The following is a 25,537-nucleotide window of genomic DNA, read 5'->3' on the forward strand; positions in this document are numbered from 1 at the left end:
CAACCTTCCTCCTCCTTCCCCGCCACGCCACGGCCATTACAAAACGCCGCCCATCCCCCAGATCACCACCACCTCCTCCTCCCCCTCTGCCGCGCGCGTGCCCGCCGGTAGCAGACACCGCCGCCGCGCCCTCCGGCACCGCCCGCTCGCGCCACACCCCGAGACGCACCCCCGCATTTCCGTCTCCCCAGCAGCGCGCTCGGATCCCGACGCGGCCCGCAAGTCAAACCCACGCACCGACGCACGGGCCTGCCTGCCTTATACTCCACCCCGCCCGAACCTCACAGATCAATCCCTCACCTCCCGACGCCAGCGCTGGATCCCGCGGAGGACCCGGAGGCGGTCAACCAGCCGTCGCCCCCCGCCGCCGCCGCCGCCGGCCGCGTGCGCTACCGCACGCCCTCCTCGCCGGACCTGCTCCTGCTCCCCGCCGCCGCCGACAAGATGCGCCGCTACTCGCAGCTGCCCGCGCGCCAGGACACGCTCGCCGACCGCGCGCACCGCTACCGCGGGGTCCTGCTCGTCGTCCTCGCCCCCGTCGCGCTCGTCTCCCTCGTGCTCCTCCTCATGCCGCGCTCCCCCACCACCTCCGTCACGACCCACGCCGCCCCCGCCGCCAGCAAGTACGCCGTCATCTTCGACGCGGGCAGCTCCGGCAGCCGCGTCCACGTCTTCCGCTTCGACGCCAACCTGGATCTCCTCCACATTGGCTCCGAGATCGAGCTATTCGTCCAGGTAATCAAATCATCCCCCGCCCACCCGCCCGCCCGCCCGCGCGTCGGATCTGGATCTGGTCTCCTTAGGCACTATATCGTCTAACGACAATTCCATCCCTCTTCCTCTCCCTCGCGCAGAAAAAGCCCGGGCTCAGCGCGTACGCCGCGGACCCGCGCGAGGCCGCGGAATCGCTCGTCTCCCTCATTGACAAAGCCAAGGAGGTGATCCCCGCCGAGCTGCGCGACCAGACGCCTGTCAGGGTTGGGGTAAGTGCCGTGGTAGCACGACGACACCATTACATTCTGTAGTTTGTACTACTCTACCATGGTGTTCTTAAGCTTCATCATCCATGCACAGGCCACTGCGGGTCTGAGAGCGTTGGGAACAGAGAAGTCCGAGCAGATTTTGCAAGCGGTAAGAAGTGCTCTTCCACCACTCCGGATGTCCTTATTATTGTCTGCATTGCCGCTAGGAGTAGTGTTTTTGTTTGTTTTGTTTTAGTGAGGGTTTTATTTACCATGATTGATGATCATTTAATACTGGATGCTAATGAATCCACAAATATGCAGGTTAGGGATCTTCTTCGTGAGAAGAGTTCATTTAAAAACCAGCCGGACTGGGTTACAGTTCTTGATGGATCTCAGGAAGGTGCATATGAATGGGTAAGATGCTGCCCATATTTATTCACATATATATGTTCTCAACCATTACTTCGTCCCCTGACTCTTAGAAATTCCTGTCAATATTCCCTGTCTATCTATGGTTCAATATAAAAAAATAGTATCAGTGTGCATTTTCAAATTTTTAGAAGACTACATTCCAGGCTTTCCTATTAGGAACTGATATATGCCAGTTTAGATCTTAAAATTTCCGTAACCAGAGCTCAAGGTGAACACTAACGAGCCATAGTGGTCGTGTCATGTCCTGATACACAACATTTATACACCTTTACAGTGTTTAGGAATTGTTCATGAGCTGTGCTACTTTGTTTAGTTTTTAGTAACGGGATACATAACGTGTATCACTAATTTCTCTTCTCTGGCCTTGTAGGTTACCATTAATTATCTGTTGGGAAATTTGGGAAAGACCTATGCAGACACTGTTGGTGTGGTTGATCTTGGCGGTGGATCTGTCCAAATGGCATACGCTATCGCAGAGAAGGATGCCGAAAAGGCTCCTAAACCAGCAGAAGGCGAAGATGCATATGTGAAGAAGCTCTTCCTTAAGGGAACGACATATTATCTTTATGTCCACAGGTTAGTACTGTAACTTTTAATAGCTTTTCGCTGTTTCTATTGTCTGGCCAAAATATTGTCATGGTAAATTCTGAACCATCTGCTTTTTTTATTTGAATGGGAACCCTCTGCTGATGTTAAGCATATCTCAAAGTAACAATTTTCAGAACCTATTTTAAGAACCTGTTGGTGGTGCAATCTCTTGTTTATGTCTAGTCGGATTCATGATTCATATAAACTACTTAAAGGAAAAGTTTGTTCTTCTGGATGAAGCTACCATGTACTGCTAAAAGTATGTAACACAATTCCTATTGTATTGGATGTGTGAGAAACTTCAGGACAACTCAAGTTAAAATGCAATTAGACGTGCAAACGTCCTCCATAAAGAGCAGGCAGGTCGTCTTCACAAAAGCTTAACTGCATTCTAGTACTGTGTTTCAAGGCTACTGCATTTTGGACAGAAGATATTTTGCTGTCATTTAACCAACATTTAATTTGGCATAAAGTCCTGCATCCAGTTGTGCTCTGTGCAGTAATATTTTTTTGATGGATGAATAATTGAAGTAACATCACGTGATTATTACGTTCCAAAGTTTAAGATTTTTAATTCATGCATATACCTGTGAACATTTTGTTACAGCTATTTGCGCTATGGGCTGCTGGCTGCTAGAGCAGAGATCTTAAAGGCTGGCAATGCCAATGGTTACAGCAACTGTATATTGGCTGGACACCAGGGTATGTCTGCTTTCTTCTACCTTACTGTTCTGCTATCATGTATTCTATCTGCATCTTACAAGTCTAAACTCTAAACTAGCTCCCTTCCCATTAAGTGAAGTTTTTTCCTATTAAGGTCTGCTTTGCTCTATAGTTTCCTATCCCTAAATGGCTTCTTACTCTTTTTTTGCGGGTAGGCTTATTATAATACTCAATGTGGTACAAACTCAGGCTTACAATAGGATGATCCCTGAAATTTATTCTATGTAGCATTCTGTACTAGAAAAACCATCTTATTGGTTTTGCTTGGTAGTCACGCTTATCAACCTTCAGTTGAAGTAACTGTAGTGATCTGTATAACTCTACACTCTGTACTATGTCCATGAAACTCAGAAGGAAATACGAAGTCCACATGCTGATTATGACATTGCATCCTTGTTGGTTTATCTGTAATGACCTTAGGATGGCCTGACACTAATTGTAATTTTGGTTTTAGGGCAATATAAATATGGCGACAAGACATTTGAAGCATCAGCTGCACCTTCTGGTGGTAGTTATTCAGATTGCAGGGATGATGTAGTGAAAGCTCTTAAAGTGGACGAAGCTTGCACTCACATGAAATGTTCCTTCGGTGGCATTTGGAATGGTGGTGGTGGTGATGGACAGAAGAATCTCTTTGTAGCATCGTTTTTCTTTGACAGGGCAGCTGAGGTAAGGTTATGGAACATCTGATTCTAGCAGTGTGCTCCATCTGAAGACGATTTTCACTTGTTTGCTACTCTTTCTCACAATACGTCTAAAATTGCTGTGATTTCTGCTCAGGCTGGTTTCATAAACCCTGAGGCAGCTGTTGCTAAGGTTAAACCCTCAGACTTTGAGGAAGCTGCCAAGCGTGCTTGTAAGTTAAACGTGAATGACGCCCAGTCTAGTTACCCCGGTGTCCAGAAGGATAACATTCCATATATTTGCATGGATCTTGTTTACCAGTACACACTGCTTGTTGATGGATTTGGTAAGTGGCTGGGTTCAAAGTAAAAAAATTGCCGGAGTCAGCATAAATGCAATGCCTCATTCCTTTTGCTTTCCTCTGTCAGGTGTCGAGCCTCAACAAGAGATGACCTTGGTAAAGAAGGTCCCCTACAGTGACGCGTTTGTTGAAGCAGCATGGCCACTTGGAAGCGCCATTGAGGTTGCATCTTCATCATAGGCATCACCCTTTTAGCAAGGGAACATCGATGGGGGACCGTGAGCGTGGCCGCCGTAGAAGTTTTGGATTCAGAGGTTTTACACTTGATCTGGTTCTGCGCTCCCCCTGAAGTCGCCATTTTGTCACTTGGTCAGTTCATCTAGCCTCCCCTCCCGTACAGTAGATTCATACAAGGACACATGTATTACATCACCAACTGTACTTGATCCAGACGCCATTGTAAGGCGCATTATTATTTTTGTACTGATGAAAGTAGGATGAGAGCATATGCCATTCTTTCAGACTTCCACGTGAGATGAACACGAATACATTATTCACTTGCCGTAAATGTCTTGTTCGTTACTATTTTGAATGCTGTACTGTGTCATTTTTATCTGGGCTCACCTACATCATGGCCGCCATAAAAAACCCTACCTCATAGCCCATTGCTTGATCCTGGCAGACGCTATAAGCTGAGTTTACTGGGCCCGACTACATGCAGCCTGCGTCAGTTCATCCGGTTACGTTACCGATCCCTTTTATTTTTCTGTATGTGGGAAAGAAAGGGGATTCATCCGACTCCAGTTACAATCTATGTCAGCCTATCCGCTGTCACACAAAAAAAAACCCAGCAGTGATAGATCAAGAGGGCAGAGGAATTATCCATCCCCGACATGACCTACTATGAGGAGTCCCGGCTTCCTCCTCCAGAAAGCGGCCATGGGGAAGGGGAGAAGGATTCGTGGGACTGGGGAGAAGCCCTCGCCGACCATGCCGCCTACATGATCGACGAGCGCAACCACACCACCGCCTGTTGTCTGGTCACCAAGATAGAAAGTGACGGCACCGCCAAGGAGGATACGCTGCAGGTCATCTTCTGCCTCGCCCCCGCCGCCACATGTCTCCTACTTCTGCATCTCTTACAATAGCGGGGAACCCACCGGATTCCTCCGTGAGCCTATGATTTTGGCCACGGAGGGTAACCTCCCCTCATCGGTGTCAAGCATTGTACCTTTCTCAACGAGCCAAGCATCTACACCCATTTCGTCTACCGTGCCCCGGTTCTTGGCCAGGAGCCGCCCAGTCTCTGGCGGCTCCGGCACCCCAGCGAGGAAGTGTTTCCGAACATTGAAGAGTGCTACTTGCCTCAAGGTGAGGTTGGCATCCTGCGCTACCGCACCGAGGGAGACGAGGCCTACAAGATCGCAGTGCGCAGTCCTTACTGGAGACCCGGAAGCGAAACTTCTCAGTACGACCTCTGGACCTACGACTCCAGGACAGACGCATGGACCTGCAAACCCACAGTTCTTTCACAGCCGGAAGACGACGCTCCACTAGAGAATATGCATAGCTGCGACAGGGTCATCACCATCGGAGGCAAGATGGGCTGGGTCGACCTCTGGCAGGGCATCCTCCTCTGTGACGTGCATGTTCCAGCTGCCGAGGAGGAGAGCACCGCCCCCAGGCCGCTTCGCTACATACCGCTGCCGGAGCCGATGCAGCCAGACAACGACCTCCGGATCTACGGCTTCTCGTCCTTCTTCCGGGACATCGCCGTCGTCCAGGGCCGGATCAAGTTCGTCGACATCCAGATCCAGATACATGCCATGCCGGGCTCATTCCGAACGGCTGGACGGCGGTCGTCACGTGGAGCATGGCGGCCGGCGATCCGGGTTTCCGCAAGGACGTCGAGCTCCATTCCCGTGATCTCGTCAACGGCGCATGCTTGGACCCGTCGCTCTTTGTTGCCCACCCCACTCTCAGCTCCCACGATCATGATGTTCTCTACCTGATGGCCAAAGCCAGCCTAGACGACCCGTCCCAGGTGATCGATGCTAACATGAAGACCAAGAAGATAGAGCGAGTGGCAAAGTTCACCACGCAAAGAGCAGCTGGCATGGACTTCGCATACATTCGCACTGCCATCTCCAACTGTCTCACTTTTTTTTTTTTTGACAAATACAGTGGGGAAGATCCTCACTGTGTCATTTTCATATATAGTGCCCAAAACATGGCATGGTTATGTACAAAGGGAGGGCAAGAGGTAAAGAAAGAGAAAGACAAAAAAATAAAACTAAACTATTCACAAAGTATCTATCCAATCTTGCATACCCTCCTTCAATCCTGGTTTAACTCTATGTCTTATCTCTTGAATAGATGAAATAAAGAGCTTGTAACAGATTTCTAAGCTTCTTTGATGGTTGTCAAAAATAATACTATTTCTGTGATTCCATAAGCTCCAGCAACCTGCAATCATCGCAATTTTGAAGAAAGGGTTGAAAGACCTTTTTTCTGCATCCAAGATCATATCCATGAGCAGCAAGTCTGTGTTCCATTCTTCTCCAATCTTCCACCAAAGATTCTGACTGAAGTCACATGTGAAGAATAAGTGTAGCATGGTTTCATTAGTGCTTTCATCACATAGTACACAGTTTGTTGCTTCAATGTGAAAATTCTTCCCGGTGAGAAGTTCTCTAGTATTTAGCCTGTCCTGTAACAAAAGCCAGAAGAAAAATTTGTGTTTTGGCAGGCATGGGATTTCCAGATCCATATGAAAGGTTTGGGTGCACGTGGTGCTGTGGTGATAGCCTCATAAACCTTTTTTGTCGAGTAACTATTACCTCCCCAATTGAAACTCCATATATCATGTTTAGTACTGTGAGTCCAACTGTCTCACTCGAGGAGTGAAGTGACGAGGCACGGTGTTGGGAGGATCCTCTAGCAAGAAGCCACGCGGGATCAGTTTCATGTCGTCCTCCGGGTATGGTGCCGACCAGTTGGTTGGATCGGGTGATCAAGGGGATAATATGGACTTGGATTAGATGGTTGGATTGGGTATGACACCGTCGTGTGTTATGGCAAAAGGAATATGGTGGTGATAAAACGTCCCAGGAGGATCTATAAAATTGTTCCAAACTGAATCTCCCGAGCATGCCCTAAAGAGATCAGTGAGAGTGTAATTGATATATAAGAATTCAAAATTTTCTGGTGATTTTTTATAGATCCTTTTGAAGCAAAGAGGCCTGGGATGTGCAAAATGATTCAAGAACGGAAGCAATATCAGGTTGAAGGCTGAACACATTGTGACATTTAATTGCTCTTATTCATTCAACAGTCAGTTATTTTTAACATTAATCATCAGCACGCCAGCGTCGAGTTGGCAGGCGGAAGCAAGAACTTTGGGCTCCAGGCGTAGCGGAAGTTGACGTCCTGGCCCTGCACCACGGGCTCTCCGTTGTTGACGAGGCAGAGCTTGCTGTCACCGTTGTACTTGAACTTGGACGGGTCCATCTCCAATGTGGTCTTGAAACCGTCGCACTCCAACATGATGTCGGACTGGGGGCAGTCGCACGTGTTCTTCACCGTCACCGCGTACACCGGTTGGCCGTGCGCCCAGCCGCTGGTGTCGGCTTGGGTCACCACGATGTTCTCCAGTGCGCAACTGGTCGCAGCCCCTGCTGCTCACGCGTTCGTATATCAGAAAAACAGGTCTGTTATGTTTGCAAAAAAGAAACAAATTAAGGATAGGTACCTCGGCTGCTAATGCAAAACAACAACCAAGCCGCAAGGATCACTGATATGTTGGACTGCATGATACTTTAGTAGTCTCTAAATCTTGTAATGTGCGATGATGGTCGATATTCTTTTTGTTGTTTTGGAGGACAATGTTGTACCTGGACCCGAATAGAGGGCTATTTATAGAGCAATGCCTCCGAGAAGTTTCCGGGATAAGCTTTTGCATTAACTGATCCTCCTTAAAATAACTATTGAATTGCATTTACTAAGGTCCTCTTTAAAAAGTAATTATATTTCCTTTATTACTAATGTCAAATCAATCTTGTACACACTTTTGCATTAAGATTCTACAAATCACTAAATATAAGTAATCTATGATACTACTACATGATACTATGCATTGTGAAGATAGTATCACACACTAGTACCATATGCATGATACTACTATATGATACTCCCCATTGTGACTAGTCTTATAAGACTACCCACAATAGAGATATCATAGCTAGTGATATTATGCATTATATGCATGCAAAAAACTAATATATCACATTTTTATTTATTACTCATTTTTGTTTGAGATTATAAGACTACCCACAGTAAAGATATAATATCATGCATTATATGCATATAAAAAGCTAATAGTATATGTCACATCAATTAATGATAAAAGATATCATAATAGTATCATAGATAGATATCGTATTATAGCACGTAGAATTAGAAAAATTAATGCTAAACAAATCTTGTATACCCTATGATAATCTCTACAACATCGCTATCTTTTATCGTTAATTATAGTGGCACATAAGCATATTGCCTATGATATTGCGCTAAGAAATCTCCATTGTGAAAGATCTAAAGCCAGAGGGTCAATTGGTAGGGACCAAGAAAGCCAATAACTCTCCTCATAATTAATGCATGCACAGTTTCGTATGCATGGACGAAGAGAGAGAGAGAGAAATAAATGAGCATGCAGTGGGGAGACATGACAATAAATGAGATAAGCCATATAATATCTAACAAATTTAAAAAAATTATATGACCCTATAATCCCAAACGGAGGGAGTACCTTCCAAAAATACTATTTCCAAGTGTTAAGGTTTAGCCAAATTCACACTTATAATATTTTATCAAATAAACAAATGAAATATGAACATCTATAATATAAATAACTTTTATTAGAATCTTCATAAAATATGTTTTATGTTATATGCCATTGGCACTATACATATTAATATTACTTTATTATATTAGATTAAATAAGAGTTGTTAAATGTGTTAGTAATTTTAACAATCTGTGTATTCTCAAAAGAAGCACACTAATCGATGGCGAGACTAGGAGGTGCATGGCCTTGCTGTGCCACGTGGCATGTGTGTTTGTTTGCTGTTTGCAAGACTAGTCATAGTGCAAGTAACTTCAGCGGTAACTCCACTTTTCAAAACACAATGAGTATACAACCTAGTTGACGAAGTCATTTATAATACTATATTGATGTTATTATGCACTATGATAAAAAAATAACATAGACATGACAGTAGTCTAAGTTACTATGCACTACGACTAGCCTAATAATTTTTGTTATGCCGGTATATGTTGTTACTTCTACCTATAAATTGATGGAACTAAGATCACGAGAAACCGTCTGATTCATGTCTATTTACTCTATTTGTTCAACCTCTTTGCTTATTATGATCAGCAATACCGATCAGATCATTTCTATTTTATGCGCAAGCGATAGTGATGACGAGCTTCAGAGGGGAGATGGAAAACCCTGTCCAGGAAGAAATACTCAATTTTATGGACGATGCAATAAACTTAGATGTATTATACTCCTTCCGTCTCTTGGAAGTTGTCTTAGATTTATTAAAATTCAGATATATCTAGGCACTATCTAATATCTAGATACATCTAAAATTTAATAAATTCCACTAATTTCATAAACCAGAGGGAGTATTACTGATCGGCGGGCACCACTGCGATTTGTAGCTAGCCTGATAGCACACGGTGACATTATACAAGAGTTTAGCACACCATTAAGATTCGGAAAACATAAGACTTTGTACTTCTCCCGTCCTGCCTCAAGATATTTACAATTTAAGTATATATTGTGTAAGGTGTTTCTAATTAGATTGAGTCGCCTGGGAGGCGGTGATTCCTTTGTGTTCGCTCACGGCGATCACAAGGATACGCTCGGACCACACGCCTCTCCTCTTGTCGAGTGGACATGAAACTAGGCGTGCTCAGCCCCGGTTCTTCTTCTAGACCTGGTGGTTTGGAGTCCTAGGGTTTGGGGAGCTGGTAAAGATGAAACTTCAGAGCTTCATCAACGAGCTTGTGCCACATAGGTGCTGCATTGAGCTGTGGCAATATGTGGCTCGTAACTCACGCCAGTTCCTCAAAGGGTGGGGAGATAACTTGGGTAGGGAAAAAGGAACTTCCGAGCCAACCTCCTCCTCCAGGTAGCAGAACTTGATAGAGTAGCAGACTCTTCCGGTTTGGATGAGGAGGGTTGACACTTAGGTATCACCTTGAGGACCAACCCTTGGCTTTGGATAGGGCTGACGAGGAGTACTAGCGCTAGAGCAGCCGTGTGCAATGGACACTCAGGGGAGACTCCTACACTGCCTACTTCCACACCATTGCGAATGGGCGTAGGAGGAAATGCTCGATTCCTAGGATCATCACGGACCAAGGGGAGGTCCATGAGCAGCGGGATCTAATGGAAAATATTTATCAGTTCTACGAGGGCCTGATGGGATCAGAGGGGGAAACTAGAGGTTTGCCCTGGGACAACATCTTTGGGAGGTTAACCAGCGTGTGTCAGAAGAGGAGAATCATGACCTAGAGCTCACTTTCATGACTGAGGAGCTGGATGAAGTCCTCATGAGCATGAAGCAAGACTCGGCCCCTGGCCCGGATGGTCTGACAATCCTCTTCTTTAAAAGGATCTGGGGAACCCTAAGAGGACCTATCCTTCAGATGCTAAATGATTTCGCACTAGGAAGGGTGGACATCGCCCGCCTCAACTTTGGGATCATCACACTTATCCCCAAAGTAAAAGGGGCGGACAATATCAGACAGTTCAGGCCTGTCACACTCATTAATGTGATCTTTAAATTTGCTGCGAAGGCCTACGCGACTAGATTAGCTCCCATTGCGCATAGGACGATAGATCATTGTCAGCCGGCCTTTATCAAAGGTAGATGCCTACATGAGGGAGCACCTGCCTTACACGAGATTGTCCACGAGCTACACTTTAGGAAGCAAAAGGGCTTGCTCCTGAAGTTGGACTTCGAGAAGGCTTATGATAGGGTTAATTGGGACTTTCATCTGGAGATACTTCTTCGTAAGGGGTTCTCCACGATGATGGTCCACATGCTCATGCAACTGGTCAAGGGTGTCCAGACAGCGATTAATGTTAACATAGAAATAGGGCATTTCTAACGTAACGCGCGAGGAGTGAGGCAGGGAGACCCGCTCTCGCCGATCTTCTTTGACTTCTTGGTGGACGGACTGGCCGCCATCCTATCTAAAGCCAGTGTCGCGGGACATATCAAGGGGCTGGTGTTGCACCTCATACCGGGAGGGGTGACACATCTGCAGTTTACGGATGACACAATGATCCCGATTGAACCTACAGGGGTAGGTATAGCGAATCTCAGGACCCTACTCGTATGTTTTGAAAACATGTTGGGTCTGAAGATTAACTTCAACAAGAGTGAGGTGGTGGTGATGGGAGCCCCACCGGACTCACAGCACCGGGCCGCCAATTTGCTCAACTGCCGACTCGGCAAGTTCCCAATCACTTACTTGGGTCTCCCGATTAGTGGGAAGCCACTAAGGGTAGCGGATTGGGGATTCCTTTTGGAGCTGGTAAGACACAGGGTTGAGCCGTGGCAGGGACTCTTCCTGGGGGCGGCAGGATGCCTCGAACTCACCAACTTGTGCTTGTCAAGTCTTCCTTTGTTTGCCATGAGCTTATACTTGCTTCATGATGGCACACATAAGGCAATGGACAGACCCCAATCACGCTTCTTCTGGGAAGGAGTGGAGGATAAAAGGAAGTATCACATGGTGGATTGGGCCACAGTGTGTAAACCTAAGAAGTTGGGAGGCTTGGGGGTCCTCAACGCCAAATCCATGAACATCGCTTTAATGGTGAAATGGATTTGGAAACTATACCAGGGCGCGGAGGGTCTGTGGGCAGACCTCATCAGGGCTAAGTACCTGCGGGGCAGGGACCTATACGCGGGCGAGGTCCCGACCCATGGCTGACAATTTTGGAACGCTGTACAAAAGGTTAAATGGCATTTTAAACTTGGGTCCAAACACAAGGTTCAGAATGGGAGGAGGACCTACTTCTGGATGGATTGGTGGCCCGGAACTGGCCCACTTCGGGTCAGATTTCCAAGACTGTTCAGCTGCTGCGAAACGCCTTTTATCACTATCTCTTGGGCTAGGGTGCCGGAGGGAGAGCCAGGGGAGTGGCGCCTACGGTTCCGGTGCCAGTCTGGCCTAGCAGAAGCTATGGAGTGGGATAATCACTGCAGTGAAGAACATGCGCTTCCCATTGAGCCCGCAGATGATGATGTGTCTTGGGCATTAGAGCCCTCGGGGGAGCAGCTGTTCAAGCGACGGGGGCCTTCAAACAACCTATGTGCCTTATGCGGTGCCTAGGAGGACTGCAACCACATTTACTTCACCTGTCCCACCGCAAGTTTGATGTGGGCTGAGGTGAGGGATATTCTCTCGTGCGATTGGAACCCGGCTAGGGCCAGGGAGTTCATCGCGCACGCTCAGGGCTTGGCAAACCCACTCCTTAGGCTAGCTTGGTTTATCTTTGCGGCCTAATGTTGGACCCTTTGGAACATGCGTAATAAACTAGCTAAAGTGGGAAAGTTGATTGGCAACCCGACTGATGTTTTCTATCAAATTAATGTCAATACATATGCAATGTTGGAGGGTTCTGGTCAGACGGAAGGACAGGAGTGCTGGACTTGGCAGTGGGTGACATTAGGAGGCTGTACGCGCGGACGCGGTCTGAGCACACGTGACGGTGCTGCCTCGACATCTATCGAGCTATCTTTCTATCTATCTCTTTAGTCAGAGTGCGATGTGTGGGAGTCTGGCCCACTCAGTTTGTGCCGTATGGTCTTTGCTTATGCTTATGTTCATAACTCTGTGGTTGTGTGGATGACGTGTGTTGTACTTGCTGCCATATGAGACTTTATATATAAAGCCGGGCCGGGAGGCCTTCATTTAAAAAAAATTAGATTGAGCCAGGGGTGTAATGGCACCCCCTTCAAAAATACAGAAACCTTTTTACCTAGTAGTATTTGGGCTAACCTTGTATAACTACTATATTAAAGGTAAGCGAGTAAATCGAAAAAGACCCCGTGCCGCTCCTGAGCGGGCGACCCGGGGCGACCACGAAACCTAGCCGCCGGGGCTCCTCCCGGCCATCCTCGCCGCCGTCGCCGCCGGTTCTGCCGCGGTGGCGGCGGCGCTCGTCTCCCGAAGGGAGCGGGCACCACGCTGGGCCCCTGAGCGGAGGAGCTCGCGTTCTGCTGGCGCGGGAACGCCGGGGCGGCGGCCCCGGAAACCTGCTCGGCGACGGCGTCTTCTCGGGGCGGCGGCGGCGGCAGTTGGTCTCGGCGGCGGTGCCTCGGCCGCGAGGGCGGTGAGGCGGCGCCGCGGTGCGCTAGGCGGCGGCCCCTCATCGCATCGAGCGGTGGTGGGTGCGGGCGCACGGCTGGTCTGCTGGTGGCCGCGTCGCTCGACGGCGGCCGGTTCTGTCGGCTTCTCCGGCGGGTGGGGGTGGCCTGCGGCGACGCAGGTGCTGCGGCACAGTTGTGCGCTGCAGAGGCGGAGGTTCGGCGGCGCTCGGGTCCAGGTCCAGATCTGGCCCTTGCGGTGTGCTGGCGCTCGTGCACGGCTACTTTGGCCTGCACTGTGGCTTCGGCATGTGGATGCCGGGGCGGCGGCCCCGGGATGGGTGGCTGCCGGTGTGGTGTTGCGGTGGAGGGCCATGGTCACCGGATCTAGCTCCATTTTGCATATCAACCGGCTGGTGGTGGTGACTGCGGCTGTTGGAGCTTGAGGGGCTGCGGCTAGGCGCGTCACAAGGTGCTGTTTGGTGGAGATCGACGATGGGAACCAGTGCTTGCAGCGCCCTCGGGTGGCGTGATGGAGTTCCGAGCGAAAGCTCTAGCACTGGCTTGGTCAGTGCCGGCAGCGGCGTCACTTTGATGTCGTCTTCCTCGTTGGAGGCGCTGGCCGTGGAGCTCCATTCACGCACCTATGGTGGGTTTGGCCTCTCCGGGAGAAATCCTTGCTCCGGTTTACCGGGCAGGCGACGGCGTCGGCTACGTCGTGTCCTTCTTGGAGGCGTCGTCTAGGAGGGCTTGCTCAGCTGTTGGTGTGTGTTTCTCTCGTCGTCAGGTTGGTGGATGTCGGGGCGGCGGCTCCGAGTGGAGGATGTTTGCAAGTCGAGGCGGCGGCCTCGGAATCCACGGCGGGTAGCAGCTTCATGGGGCGGAGTTGTTGTCCATGTGGCTTGGGCGACGATCTTGTGTCGCTAGTGCGGCGAGATTGTCGGCTCGGTCAACGCGTCTCGGTGGAGGCGGTTCGACTTTATGTCGGGGCGGCGGCCCCGGATGTTGGTGCTTCGGCCGTGGTCTGCGTGCGGTTGGCCCTGTGCAGCATGGGTTGCGGGTGGCCGCGTCGTGCGGCGTTGCGGCTCCAGCGTGAGCAGGAGGACGTCGGGACGGCGGTCCCGGAAGGTGGTGTTGGTGGTCCGCTCGGCGCAGCGGAGTTGGTGGATGTCGGGACAGCGGTCCCGAAACCTTGGCAATGTTGAGGGCATCGGCCTCATGTCGTGTGGGCGACAAGGTTGCTCTTGATGTTGTGTCGTTGGCGCTCTCTTGGAGTGTTGGTGTCTTCATCTTCGTTGGAGTGTCCCGTCTGCTCCTCCCATAGCAGTCACGGCGTCTTCTCTTCGGCTTTGGTGTGACGTCAGTTGGTCTTTGTAGAGTGGGATAGCTCGGCTCTTGTTGTTGGGGGCCTTGAGTGGGTTTGGTTTTGTGTTGAGTGGATGTGGTCATGTGTTGGCTTGTTGTATGGTTTTTGCCCAGTTTTCCGCTAATTAACTGGGCACCTTCTTCTTAATCAATGGATAGGGCAAAGCTTTTGCCTTCGTTTCAAAAAAAAAAAAAAAAAAAAAAAAAAAACTATATTAAAGGTGAACACACAACTTTTTTACCAGAATTTTGGGGCCTGCTCAAAATTAACATATGTTGTTTATAAGGTTACTTCCCGCAGGCTTTTTCATGTGTGTAGTTTCGGTGCTCTCTCAGATTTTAGGGGAGCTTCGAACGCGGCGCTGAGGCAGTAGTTTGGTCGGGTTCCTTTCTTCGCGATGGGCTCTGGGTTGGTTTGGTGTATTGGTCGTGTGACCGTAGCTGCGAGATGGTTGGATCGGACACGATACCACCGCTTTCATTTCTGTCTCCATACGTGGCCCCCTAGAACTCAAGTGACATTTTGTCTTTCCTAGCCCGGACGTGTTCTCCAGATTTCTCCTCTCGCTCCGCCGCTTTGACCAGAAATCCTCCACTTCCAGGCCGATCCTTCTTTAGATGGTGTCTCTCTCTACTCCCCTGGTTCTTTGATAGTTTTGCTTCTTCTCCCCCTGAATCTTTTCTTGTGGCTCTTTCCTTGTTTTGATCCCATTTTATTTTCGTTCTGTAACTTTCTTTGCGACCATGGCCGAGAGCGTCCGCTCACGCCGCTCCTTCTCCGCTGACCTTCAGTGATGCGTAGTTCCAACGTTAATAAGACGCTATAAGATATCCAAGCGAGCTCGACGCTTACGTTATTTTGGCACTATAGTACGCTATTCCGTTAATAAGACGCTATAACACGCTAATAACAGTATTTTTGCACTCCACGTTATTTTCGTATATAGCGCTATTTTTTTCCTTTAGCAAGTATGCGCCGCCCTGTGTTTTTGCTGGAGTGCAAGGGGCGCTGGCTCCTCCTCCTCCTCTCTCTCTCTCTCTGATCTGGATCCTACAGAGGGAGCGGTCACCGGTGACACGAGGCTGGAACCGGCGCGTGCTGTATTGGGCAAATATGCTGCGGGCCCTCGATAGGCGTATTCGACGCATGTGGCAGGTTGTTTCATGGCATGTAGTCATCACCAGCGGTGAGGTCGGGCTGGCCGGCGTTCTGTGACGCACCGTCGCCGGAGACAGTGGTGCCCTGGTGGTAGTGAGGAACTCTGTCCTGCTTGCGTTGTACAGGAAGTAGTCTTATAATAACCTTTTAAAATGTGAAACTGTTCCTGTTTTTAGTTATGAACACAGAGTAGCACATCAAATCCATACGAATGTCTAACAATTAGAACCTATACACGCATGTAGTTAACCATTAGATCCATTCACACATATCCACATTACAACATGAGCCAGCTGGCTGTTGCTCTGTTGTTCACTTGTTCATCCAGTTCCTTACTCGTGGATCCCTTTCCGTTGATGTTATGACCTGGAGGGCCACCACAGTTTTTTGTGACGGCACGGAGTCGCACGCAGCCTACCATTGAGCCCAATAGTTCATCCATGTCACTGTGCTGCCATCTCACATGATTTAGTTATGTCTTTACTTCGATGAATCTGATGTGTTGACAATGTTCGTAATTGCTTTGTAGATTTATCATCAGTAGTCTATGCTTGATAACAGATTCTGCAGATGCTTTGCGTGATTTGTATATGCTACACAGAAAAATAGGTTTGATGCATCATGTTATCACCCGGTCGCATACTCACTTCTGTTTGTGCTAGGAATTTGGTTGCATAGTTACAAGAATGGATACATAATCGGTAAATAATTATGTACATACCCCATAGAGTTATTAAACTTTAGACAGGAAATAAATTTACAAATTGCCGAATAACTGATTATGTTTTTTTGTGTGAATACTATGTAGAACTTTTAGGCTTAGGATGGGAAAAACATGTCACAAGCTAGCTTAAATGCCGTTTGCATGTTCTAGCAGACAAGAAGAATTAAGCGAAGAATAGCTACCAAATTATACTACAATTTATATTGATTAATGTTGTATTGTTTAATTACTCTATTTGTCTCTTCCAATGCAGGAATTAATTTGTATTGTGGCTTCTTCTCTGTATATATGGTGACTGACGTCGCAATGGGGAACGACCTCACCATCCTGTGTAAGTTCCAAAGAGTTTCTAAAATTTTCTTTAAACTTCTGCAAACAAAGCGGTTAACTCAACTTTCAGGATAATAATTGTGTGGTAGCACGGAATAACTTTGCATCCCGATTTGCTTGTGAGTTTCATGTTGTAATTTGAATCTTTCAGGTGATTGTGACATTTTACCTCAAAAGGAAAAAAATTAGTAGTGGCTTACAAGTTCCATCCATTTGATGCAGGACGACTTTAGTCTTTCTCACCATTGATTAATGCATGCTTTGCCACAATAAACCCATTGTTTCAAGTAGGGGAGTGCCATGGCTGTACTATAATTACATTAAGTCAGAAGAATAACATGTTAATAAGATGCTAGACTACTAGAGCTGGAATGTTCATTTGTAGGCATATGTGAACTTAATAAGATGCTAGACTACTATATGAAGCACTTAAAAAAAATGCACGGTAGCATGTCCAATATTAGTTCAGTAACTATTGATGTTCCTGGATCTGTATCTACGTGTATCCGTTAATTTTCTGCTACAAAAGCACATAAATATGATGGTTAATTCAGGTTTATGGCAGTGTGGATTACAAAGTTTCATCCATGGTTCATGAATATGCGCATGGAGTTAGGAAACCACAGATATTCCCCTAAAACGCTACATAGCCCCAAACAGTACATGGGCCACATGGTCCAAATTGTGTTGTGCTTGCTTGGCTGGAGTTCCCCAAAACTAGACCATATAATTTGAAGGTGATGTCATTGCTGTCAGCTACATATTAGTACTTTCCACTTTACAAGGGAATCAATAAGTGCCGAGTTCTACCGTGGTGTGAATACACTACATAAATCCGGTTGTCGGCATTTGAACTTCATTTGTGTGATTTCTAAAAACAAATTAGTGCAATCTGTTATAATTAGGGGAAATACAGTAACCAATATTGATAATTACGTTGTAATTCTGATGCAATGATTTTTCACACTTCAGGTTTACAAGTCGAACCTGTCAAAAAATTAGAGTGGTGATACATACAAGGGATATGGATGCACTTCACCATTCAGATTTAAAAGGTCAGCTTATCCTTTATTTTATTGAGCTGGTAGTTTTTATAATTAGCCATGATTTTGAAAAAATTTACTGGCTTACTATTTCATAATCTTGGAGTTAGAAACTTCTTGGGGTGTCAGAGGAAATGACAACCGGTTGGCCAAACAAGGAATTAGTCAAAGAGCAAGACTCTAGAGGAAAACAACTTGAGACTTTGCAATAGTACCGCGGAGAAGTTGATGCAGGATACCTTAGATATTCCCAACAAGAGTGCACCATAGATGATGAGAGTGTTGGACCATTGATGACGAGAGTGCTTAACTGTAGACGGAAGGAGTGTTAAACTAGAAGTTAGCAACATGTTGTCATTTCCAGTCTGGCCATTATCCAGGACGTTGAAAAGAGGACTTAAACAAATGTACCAGTATAAGGAATGCATTTTCCTTTTGTACAATTATACAAGTCGGTTTTCCGAAAAATAACTTTGTACAAGTAAACGTGAAACTTTTGTTTGATTTTTTTGCCATTTTTAAAATGCGTCAAAGTTGCATTTCAAATAAAGGGAGCATATGCACCCATGAGCCAAAACATCACTCCCGTCTTTTGCTCTCCTTGTTTTTTTTTGACTTTTTTCCTCTCCTAAGTCTTCCTCTGTTTTGGTACTGATCGATCTATACCGTTTGTTTTCTTGTTTACTGTGCATGCGAACTTGTGAAGGGGTTAGTCACTATTTACTATATCTCAGTCCGTCCTGACTATGACCGTGTCGATAATGTCTCAAACTTGCACAAACTAATAAGGCGAGATAATACCCACAATTCTAATTGCGGCAAAACTTCTAAATATCGTTCAGTGGACTGTATGTGGCTAGGATTAGTTCTTTGGCATCTTAGCAATGTTTTTTTTGTGGTATCCCATTCTTTTTCCATTAATTAGGATATCTAATGCTTGCTCTATGGAACATGATCCCATGAGTGGGATGACTCAAATTGATCAATGTTGAACTATGACCGTGCTTGTGGTTTAAGCATCGGTTTTACTGGATATGTAGCTCATTACAATCTGACTGAGTGGCAAAAAAACTTCCAACTTTATAGCATTGACCTTCAAATAAAAAAAAGTTGGGTAAAGTTTCCTAATCCCTTGACCCCTTGAGCGAACAGGTTGTTTGTGGTCATGGCAAGAACTTTTAAATTGGAAAATTCATTGTATTTAAATGTGCTCTATTGTATAGCCATAAATTTTCTAAATCTGCACATTTAAAAAAAACTACGAACTTGCAGAATCTAAATGTTACAAAGATAGAGCTTGGTCTCAAGCTACTAGAGACACGTTGCTGAAGTTAACAGATTGTACGGAGCGTGCAATGCACATCATGATCACTTATAATTCAGTTTATTTCACTATCGTTTACTGGAGGACAGTGATCATAAGGCGCAACACGTGAAGTCATAGGTCACGCACGGACGTTGCTAAACCAGAAGAATGTAGTGCAATATCGTCCACCATAAGGCAATAATCACAAGGTGCAACATATGAACTTCAGCAATTTATCTTGCTCTTTGGATATCAAGCTTTGCCCAAAATATCGCTAAATTAAGATTACTTTTTGTCTTGCTTTGTGAACAATAAGCTTCCCCCGAGAACCATGCTCTTGTATCCGGCCCAAGGAATGGACAACATGGTGGAGCCATTCATGCCAACATGGAGGAGCCATTCGTGCCCAGCGATGGCACATTCTAGACGAAGAAGAAAAAGAGTGTGCATAACCAAATCTAGAAGAATACACACCAATGAGTGATGACGAAGGCAAAGAAGATATCACATACCCATCAAAGAGCCCATAAGGTACCAACAGAAAAAGTAAAATAACACCGCCATCTACATCTTCAATAGGCCAACCACTAATTAGCTCCTCAGACCAAGACCCATCTGCGCCTCCGGTAATGGTGAAACATGCTCCTCCACAAAGAAACCAAGCTGCCCTGCACGCCCACACTCCTCAAGGAAGAACAAGGAATCCTTTCATCTGATGACGAAAACTGTAGTGCCAAGCAGTAGATTAGAATAAATACTCCTCTGGGACTCCATCTCTTCTTAGGTTTTTACCGTTCCATCGTTTAGTATGATTTGCATTTCATGTATGTTGCGTGCACATCCTTCAAGTGCATTTCATACCAGTACCATTAGAAACTCCCATACAAGCAAATAATGCTACTGGCCAAATGGTATGTCCAGTGTTAGTATTCATTTGCCATATAAAAAAACACAATAAACAAGCAGCTAGGTTTTTAAAAAACACTCAGTTATTAATGGTCCAAAACATTAACCATAGTGCTTAGACAGTAGATACTTACCACTACCAAAAATTCCAAGCAATCATCCACCGTACTGGCGCGGCGTGCCGCCACGCCGATCGTTGCTAGTATATATTAGGTGCAAACAAGATAAACTAACAAATACTTACACCATGCAAGCTTCTTGCTTCAACCGAGTTTCTGCATCTTTTGGCTTCAACCAGTACAGTCTTCAACATTGCTCAGCCTCTAGTCTTGTGCGCCAGATTTACTTCTTGCATCCAATTAGCGTTTGTGCCCTGAATCTTTAGTCATCATTACTATGTATACTAAACAAACATGTTAGTTTCTTAACCATATTGTAATCAATTATCTAAAATTCAGCAGGAGGGTACTAGATGCACTTTTAGTTCCACGGCGTGGCAAAGTTCTTGGTTGGATGTTAGAACTGCAAAGTGCTTAGTCCGTAATTAAGTGGAGAAATCGCTTCTTAAACAAAAGAAAAGACAACTCGTTTGTCTTGGTTTAAAAATAATTCTAGTCTTATACATGCGGGGTAGGGTCACCATTGAATACATAGATAGTCTGTTGAATACCAAAATTTGTGGAAAAGTGTAAATATGCATTGCTGAGTTTCGTGTATGTACTACTCCGTACTACTGACCACCCAAAACAAGATAAAGGCCGTTTTTCTACCAGTTATAACCAGCAATAGTCTTGTTGATTATTCGCAGGTCTGGATTTCCAATCTACATCAAGCACTGTTTTTTATGTCATACCTTTTGCAGGTATTTTTCCGGTGGATTTACAATTTGATATTGTGTTTCTTTTCTTTCACATGTATTATATTTTCTCTACACATTATTGTGTAATCCAAGTACTTATATTCTTTTTTTGTGTCATACCTTTTGAGGGTATTTTTCCAGTGGGTTTTGCAATTTGATATTGTGTTTCTGTTCTTTCACATGTATTATATTTTCTTTACACATTGTTGTGTATCCAAGTTCTTTTATTCTTTCATATGTGTCTCATTGTTCAGATCTTTTAACGTTATGATGAAATGCACACAAGCACACATTCTCGCCTAATCGAGGAAAAATGATTTTGAATTTTCCAAAGAAAACTATGTGTGTATATTATACAATTTGCTTGTAGATGCCATTGTTTTCCAATGAAAAATATGAAATATCTTCACAAAGTGCTGAAAGATTTAGATGTGCAATTTCTCTAGTAAAATCTTTAAAACTTTGGGTAGCACTGTGTTGTGGTGCCAAAATATGTTTTATTTTGAATTTTCGTATTCGAGTGTGAATTTAATACACACACGCATGTTTTGTGGTATCATCTCCAAATTTGTGACATTAATAATGTTTTGTAGTATCATCTCCAAATTGAGGCGCCCGTCACACTGTGTACATGATTGATTTTTCAATAACAGAATAGTGAATATACTATATACTAGTTCTACAATTTGATATGTGTTTCTTTTCTTTCACCTATATTATATTTTCTCTACACATTATTGTGTACCCAAGTACTTTTGTTCTTTCATATGTGTCTCAAGGTTCAGATCTTTTAATGTTATGATGAAGTGCACACAAGCACGCACTCTAGCCTAACCGGGGAAAACAGTTTTGAATTTTCCATAGAAAACTATATGCATAAGAATTTGTCAGTAGCCACAGTGATTTTCCAATGAAAAATGAAATATCTCCAGAAAGTGCTAAAACATGTAGATGTGCAACTTTCTCTAGTAGTAACATCTGCAAAAGTTTGGATAGGGCTGTGTTGTGGTGCCAAAATATGTTTTGTGTTGACTTTTCATATTCTAAGCACATTATTTGCTTCATGAGTATCATCTCCAAATTCATGCGCCCGTCACTGTCTACATGCCTGGTTTTTTCAATAATAGAATACTTAGTAAATAATTAGTTCTACTACACCATATCATCTATCTTAAAATCTTGATAGCATCTGCAAGATTTGCTGTTGTCGCCGCGCGTGCAGGCCAAATCAAGTTGATTAATTACACAGCTCAGAACTGAGGAAGCATCTGATGGTTAAGCCCGCCCAGCACCGCCGAAGCCGGCTGCAAGCCGCGCGCCGACTGCGGCGGCGCATCGAAGCAGGACTCCTTGAGCCGCTTGGCCGACGACTGGTGGGCGCACTCTTCCGGGCTCGCCGCCTCGCGTTTCCCCGTGCTGCCGGCCGGTGACGACGACGGCGGCGCGTAGTAGGACGGCTCCACACGGTGGACCGCGCCGTGATCACCTTCTACGGAGAGGAGCTGGTTCAGGGACGGATGGACGGCGAGGTGCTCGGCCTCGGCGTCGAACATCTGGGCGAACGCGTAGTCGTCGAAGAGGTCCGAGATTGGCGGGATCGCCGGGAGCCTCCCGGCGTGCTGCTGCTGCTGCATGATCATGGGTCTGCATGTACTGCTGCTGTTGGATTGCGTGTAGAACCCGGTAGCCTCGTCGAAGCTGCCGCCGCCGCCGCTGGAGAGGTCGTCGTGGTCGACCATGTGGTCGTAGTCGATGAGCGGCGGCGCCATCATCGGCGAGGCCATGCCCGTCTTCTTGTAGATCCGGCACAGCACCCAGTCATCCAGCTGCACACACAAGACGCGCAACATATCAGCATCATACACGTATACGTGCCGCCATGGCCGTCCCTGTCGAAAGCTACTGAACTTGACAAATCAGGCCGGGGCTGCACGCCATGCCGCTAGCTAACGCATCAATTGCAAAGCAAACGAATTTGTAGCTAGTTACATCAAAGCAGCACAGGAAAAGCAAAGCATCTCTCGCGTTCGCTCGCAAGCTATCATGTAGTGGTACAATTGATGTGATGTTAATTAGCCGGCCCATGAATTTGTTCCAAAAATAGCTTGAATTAGATAGAAAAGGGCAATTTGGTCATCAAAGCGAGATCGACAACCGATCGACGTTGCAACGGCACGGCCGGTGCAACAGAGCATGGGGCGGCGCGCGCGAAGAGAGAATATCATCAGGATAGCATTCATGCGAGCCGCGTGCATGACCGCACGCACGAACGCACGGTTACTAACGAAACGAACGGATGCAAGTGGTGTCATAGGCTCATGGCACGGACGTACGTACCCTCATGGAGACGTTGCGGAACTTGACTGGCCTGTAGGTGTTGACTGCGGCGGCGAGCGGGTCTGCTGCGGCGAGGCGGTACTCGTGCATGATCCAGCTGGTCTTGGTGCCCTTGGGCGGGCGGCCCTTGTAGAAGACGAGCGCCTTCTTGACGCCGACGGCCTGCCCCGTGGCGCCGTCGTGGATGGGCTTGTCGGTGCCGGTGGCCTTCCAGTAGCCGGAGCCGGCGGCGCGGTTGGGGCGGATGCCGTTGGGGTACTTGCGGTCCCGCGGGCTGAAGAAGTACCACTCGCTGTCGCCGTACACCGCCTGGGCTGCAGGTTCAGTCGGCATGGATGATCGTGAGCGAGCGTGTATGGTGCTGTGCAGATAGATCAGTAGGGTAGTAGGGACGGATGAGCGAGCTTACAGGGGAGGTCCCATGGATCGAACTTGTAGATGTCGACGTCGGCGATGATGGGGACGGGGCACTGCGCGGAGGCGGCGCGGTTGCGGAGGTAGTGGAGGATCAGCTCCTCGTCCGTCGGGTGGAACCGGAACCCCGGCGGCAGCGTCGTCGCCGCCGCACCGTGCCCGTGCGCCGTCGACATGATCGATCACCAGCCAAGTACTCACACACCTTCCGCACTTCAGTTCAGCTAGGTAGCTACGATCGACACGAGCAGAAGATGATGAAGAAGAGCTCGATCACAGCTGGAAGTATATATGAGAATCTATATCACAGCTCGAGGAATGGCGGGGCTCCGTAGGGACGGGCGGGGTGCTTTATATGCACCACGGTATCTTGTCCGTTAGCGCCGCGGCGCACGGCCGGGTGGCAAGGCCCTGTTATTATCGGGTTTCTACAGGGGGCAAAACCGGCACGGGTCGCGTCCCGCCGGCCGATTCGTTATTCCTCGCGTCCGGCGTGACACTCCGCGTGGCGTCAGCGAGTCCGTCGGGGCCGTGAGGGCGTGCGCCCCTTTTGCGTCGATGAGCTGCGCAACCGTATCTAGTAGCCGCCCTCACTGCTCATCAATCTCATGTGATATCTCATATCTCCGCCTACAACATCAGCTCATAGTTGTGCAACTGTGCAAGTGCCAGTGTGTGTCTGTGTGGTGTGGAATCTTTTCTTGCACAACGTACCGGCCAGATGAGATGTGTAGTGTGGCTTGTCCCGTGCATGCATGCGTGCGCGCCCCGCGTTTCTTTTGTCGTCCGAGCCGCTGATTTTTTGGGAACCAGGTTGATATTTCTTTTGTCGTCGTTCGGAGGATTTTATTTTTTGCTTTTCGATTTGAGGATGTTATTTTTTTACTAAGTTTACAAGATTTATTTATCAGAACGGAGGTAGCATCATTTGCACCATGGAAAGGACTAAAGTATCTCATCAGTTATCCTGGATGTAGTGGGACAAACTCGAGCAGACCTGCCAAGAAACTCGAGGAAACCTTATGGCCTCTCGCAAAATGTAGAATCTCAAGGGACATGACATCCGGCTCTTCCGAACAATCGGTAAAGGTAGAGAACACAACAACTACAAGAGTCATTTGATAACAAAGAATGTGTTGTTTTTCTTTCTATACTGAGCATAACTTCGGGTTCCAATATAATCAGATAACGGAACAAGGTACGATCCAGCCTACAACCAAACTCCAAAAGGAGAAACAACAAGAAGATAGAAAATCGAAGATAACAACAACTTCTAACCGGAGGCTACTACATAAAACCCTCCCAGGTTTTGAACCCCGGGAAAGCGGGGAGGCAACTGTCAGGAAACACACCTAGTGTTTTTAACAAACAACAACCGCCACCGACAAACCATGCCATCGTTTAAAAGGAACCCTGCCCATAAGGCACAACAACTAGTTCTAGAGACCAAACAAGTAGACAGAGAACTAGTTTATAATTCTGCCATATCTTCTAAATCCTAGGATATGCAAGTCCTGTTCAGACATCGAGGGAAATCACCACACACATCCAGCGACGATCCTCCTTTTTCATCAACAAAACTTCAACGAACTCAAATATCACCAACTTGCTCAGACGCCAGACTTGACGTCTGTGTTTGAAGAAGTTTGAATCGACAACGTCTGTGTTTGAAGAGCCTAAGATATCATCCTTATCAACACCCAGTTTACCCGACCAATATCTCATAAAGGCACATGCACAGCAGATAATCTCAGCAGGATCCTAATCAAATTATAATCAAAACATGTTCTATTCCTCAATTTCCAAAGTGGCTAGCATAGAGGTGCAACCCCTTGCAATCCATACAAAGTATTGTATAAAATTACTAGGTCTAGATGTAGCTCTTATTATTTTACTTACAATGCTCCACATATATTTAGCCGCTGAACAAGTAAATAATAAAAGATGAATTGTTTTCGGTTCATCACAGAACCTACATATCACATCCCCTTGCCAACCTCTTCTAGTCATATTATCTTTTGTTGCAATAGAGTTATGCCAAATCAACCATAGCCGGATTTTAATCTTT

The 25,537-nt window shown here is 46.6% G+C and overlaps 2 protein-coding genes across 2 annotated transcripts; one reads left to right on the top strand and one right to left on the bottom strand.

Annotated features, from left to right (window-relative positions):
• Positions 1–444: 444 nt before the first annotated feature.
• LOC124674141 (probable apyrase 2) lies at positions 445–4,218 on the top strand. The gene is made up of 9 exons (XM_047210179.1): positions 445–735; positions 855–983; positions 1,075–1,131; positions 1,287–1,379; positions 1,768–1,973; positions 2,593–2,687; positions 3,163–3,377; positions 3,489–3,678; positions 3,761–4,218. Exons 1-9 carry the CDS (start codon positions 445–447, stop codon positions 3,871–3,873), a joined length of 1,389 nt encoding a protein of 462 aa, XP_047066135.1. The 3' UTR covers positions 3,874–4,218.
• A 17,566-nt stretch (positions 4,219–21,784) lies between these two features.
• On the bottom strand, positions 21,785–23,645 carry LOC124674901 (NAC domain-containing protein 48-like). Its single transcript, XM_047210956.1, has 3 exons — positions 23,465–23,645; positions 23,056–23,369; positions 21,785–22,544 (listed from the first exon to the last, which is right to left on the bottom strand). The coding sequence occupies exons 1-3, from the start codon at positions 23,643–23,645 to the stop codon at positions 21,969–21,971; spliced, it is 1,071 nt and encodes a 356-aa protein (XP_047066912.1). The 3' UTR covers positions 21,785–21,968.
• Between the last annotated feature and the right edge of the window lie 1,892 nt (positions 23,646–25,537).

The sequence above is a fragment of the Lolium rigidum genome, chromosome 7, assembly GCF_022539505.1.
Source record: "Lolium rigidum isolate FL_2022 chromosome 7, APGP_CSIRO_Lrig_0.1, whole genome shotgun sequence".
NCBI lineage: Eukaryota > Viridiplantae > Streptophyta > Magnoliopsida > Poales > Poaceae > Lolium > Lolium rigidum.

Bases quoted from the DNA above. Each gene is read 5' to 3' on its own strand.
- LOC124674141 (XM_047210179.1), top strand. From the start codon at position 445: ATGCGCCGCTACTCGCAGCTGCCCGCGCGCCAGGACACGCTCGCCGAC. The intron at 1,974-2,592 runs GTTAGTACTGTA...ATTTTGTTACAG, and splicing joins TATTATCTTTATGTCCACAG to CTATTTGCGCTATGGGCTGC. The intron at 3,378-3,488 runs GTAAGGTTATGG...ATTTCTGCTCAG, and splicing joins TCTTTGACAGGGCAGCTGAG to GCTGGTTTCATAAACCCTGA.
- LOC124674901 (XM_047210956.1), bottom strand. From the start codon at position 23,645: ATGTCGACGGCGCACGGGCACGGTGCGGCGGCGACGACGCTGCCGCCG. The intron at 23,370-23,464 runs GTAAGCTCGCTC...CTGAACCTGCAG, and splicing joins CGATCCATGGGACCTCCCCT to CCCAGGCGGTGTACGGCGAC. The intron at 22,545-23,055 runs GTACGTACGTCC...TTGTGTGTGCAG, and splicing joins TCCGCAACGTCTCCATGAGG to CTGGATGACTGGGTGCTGTG.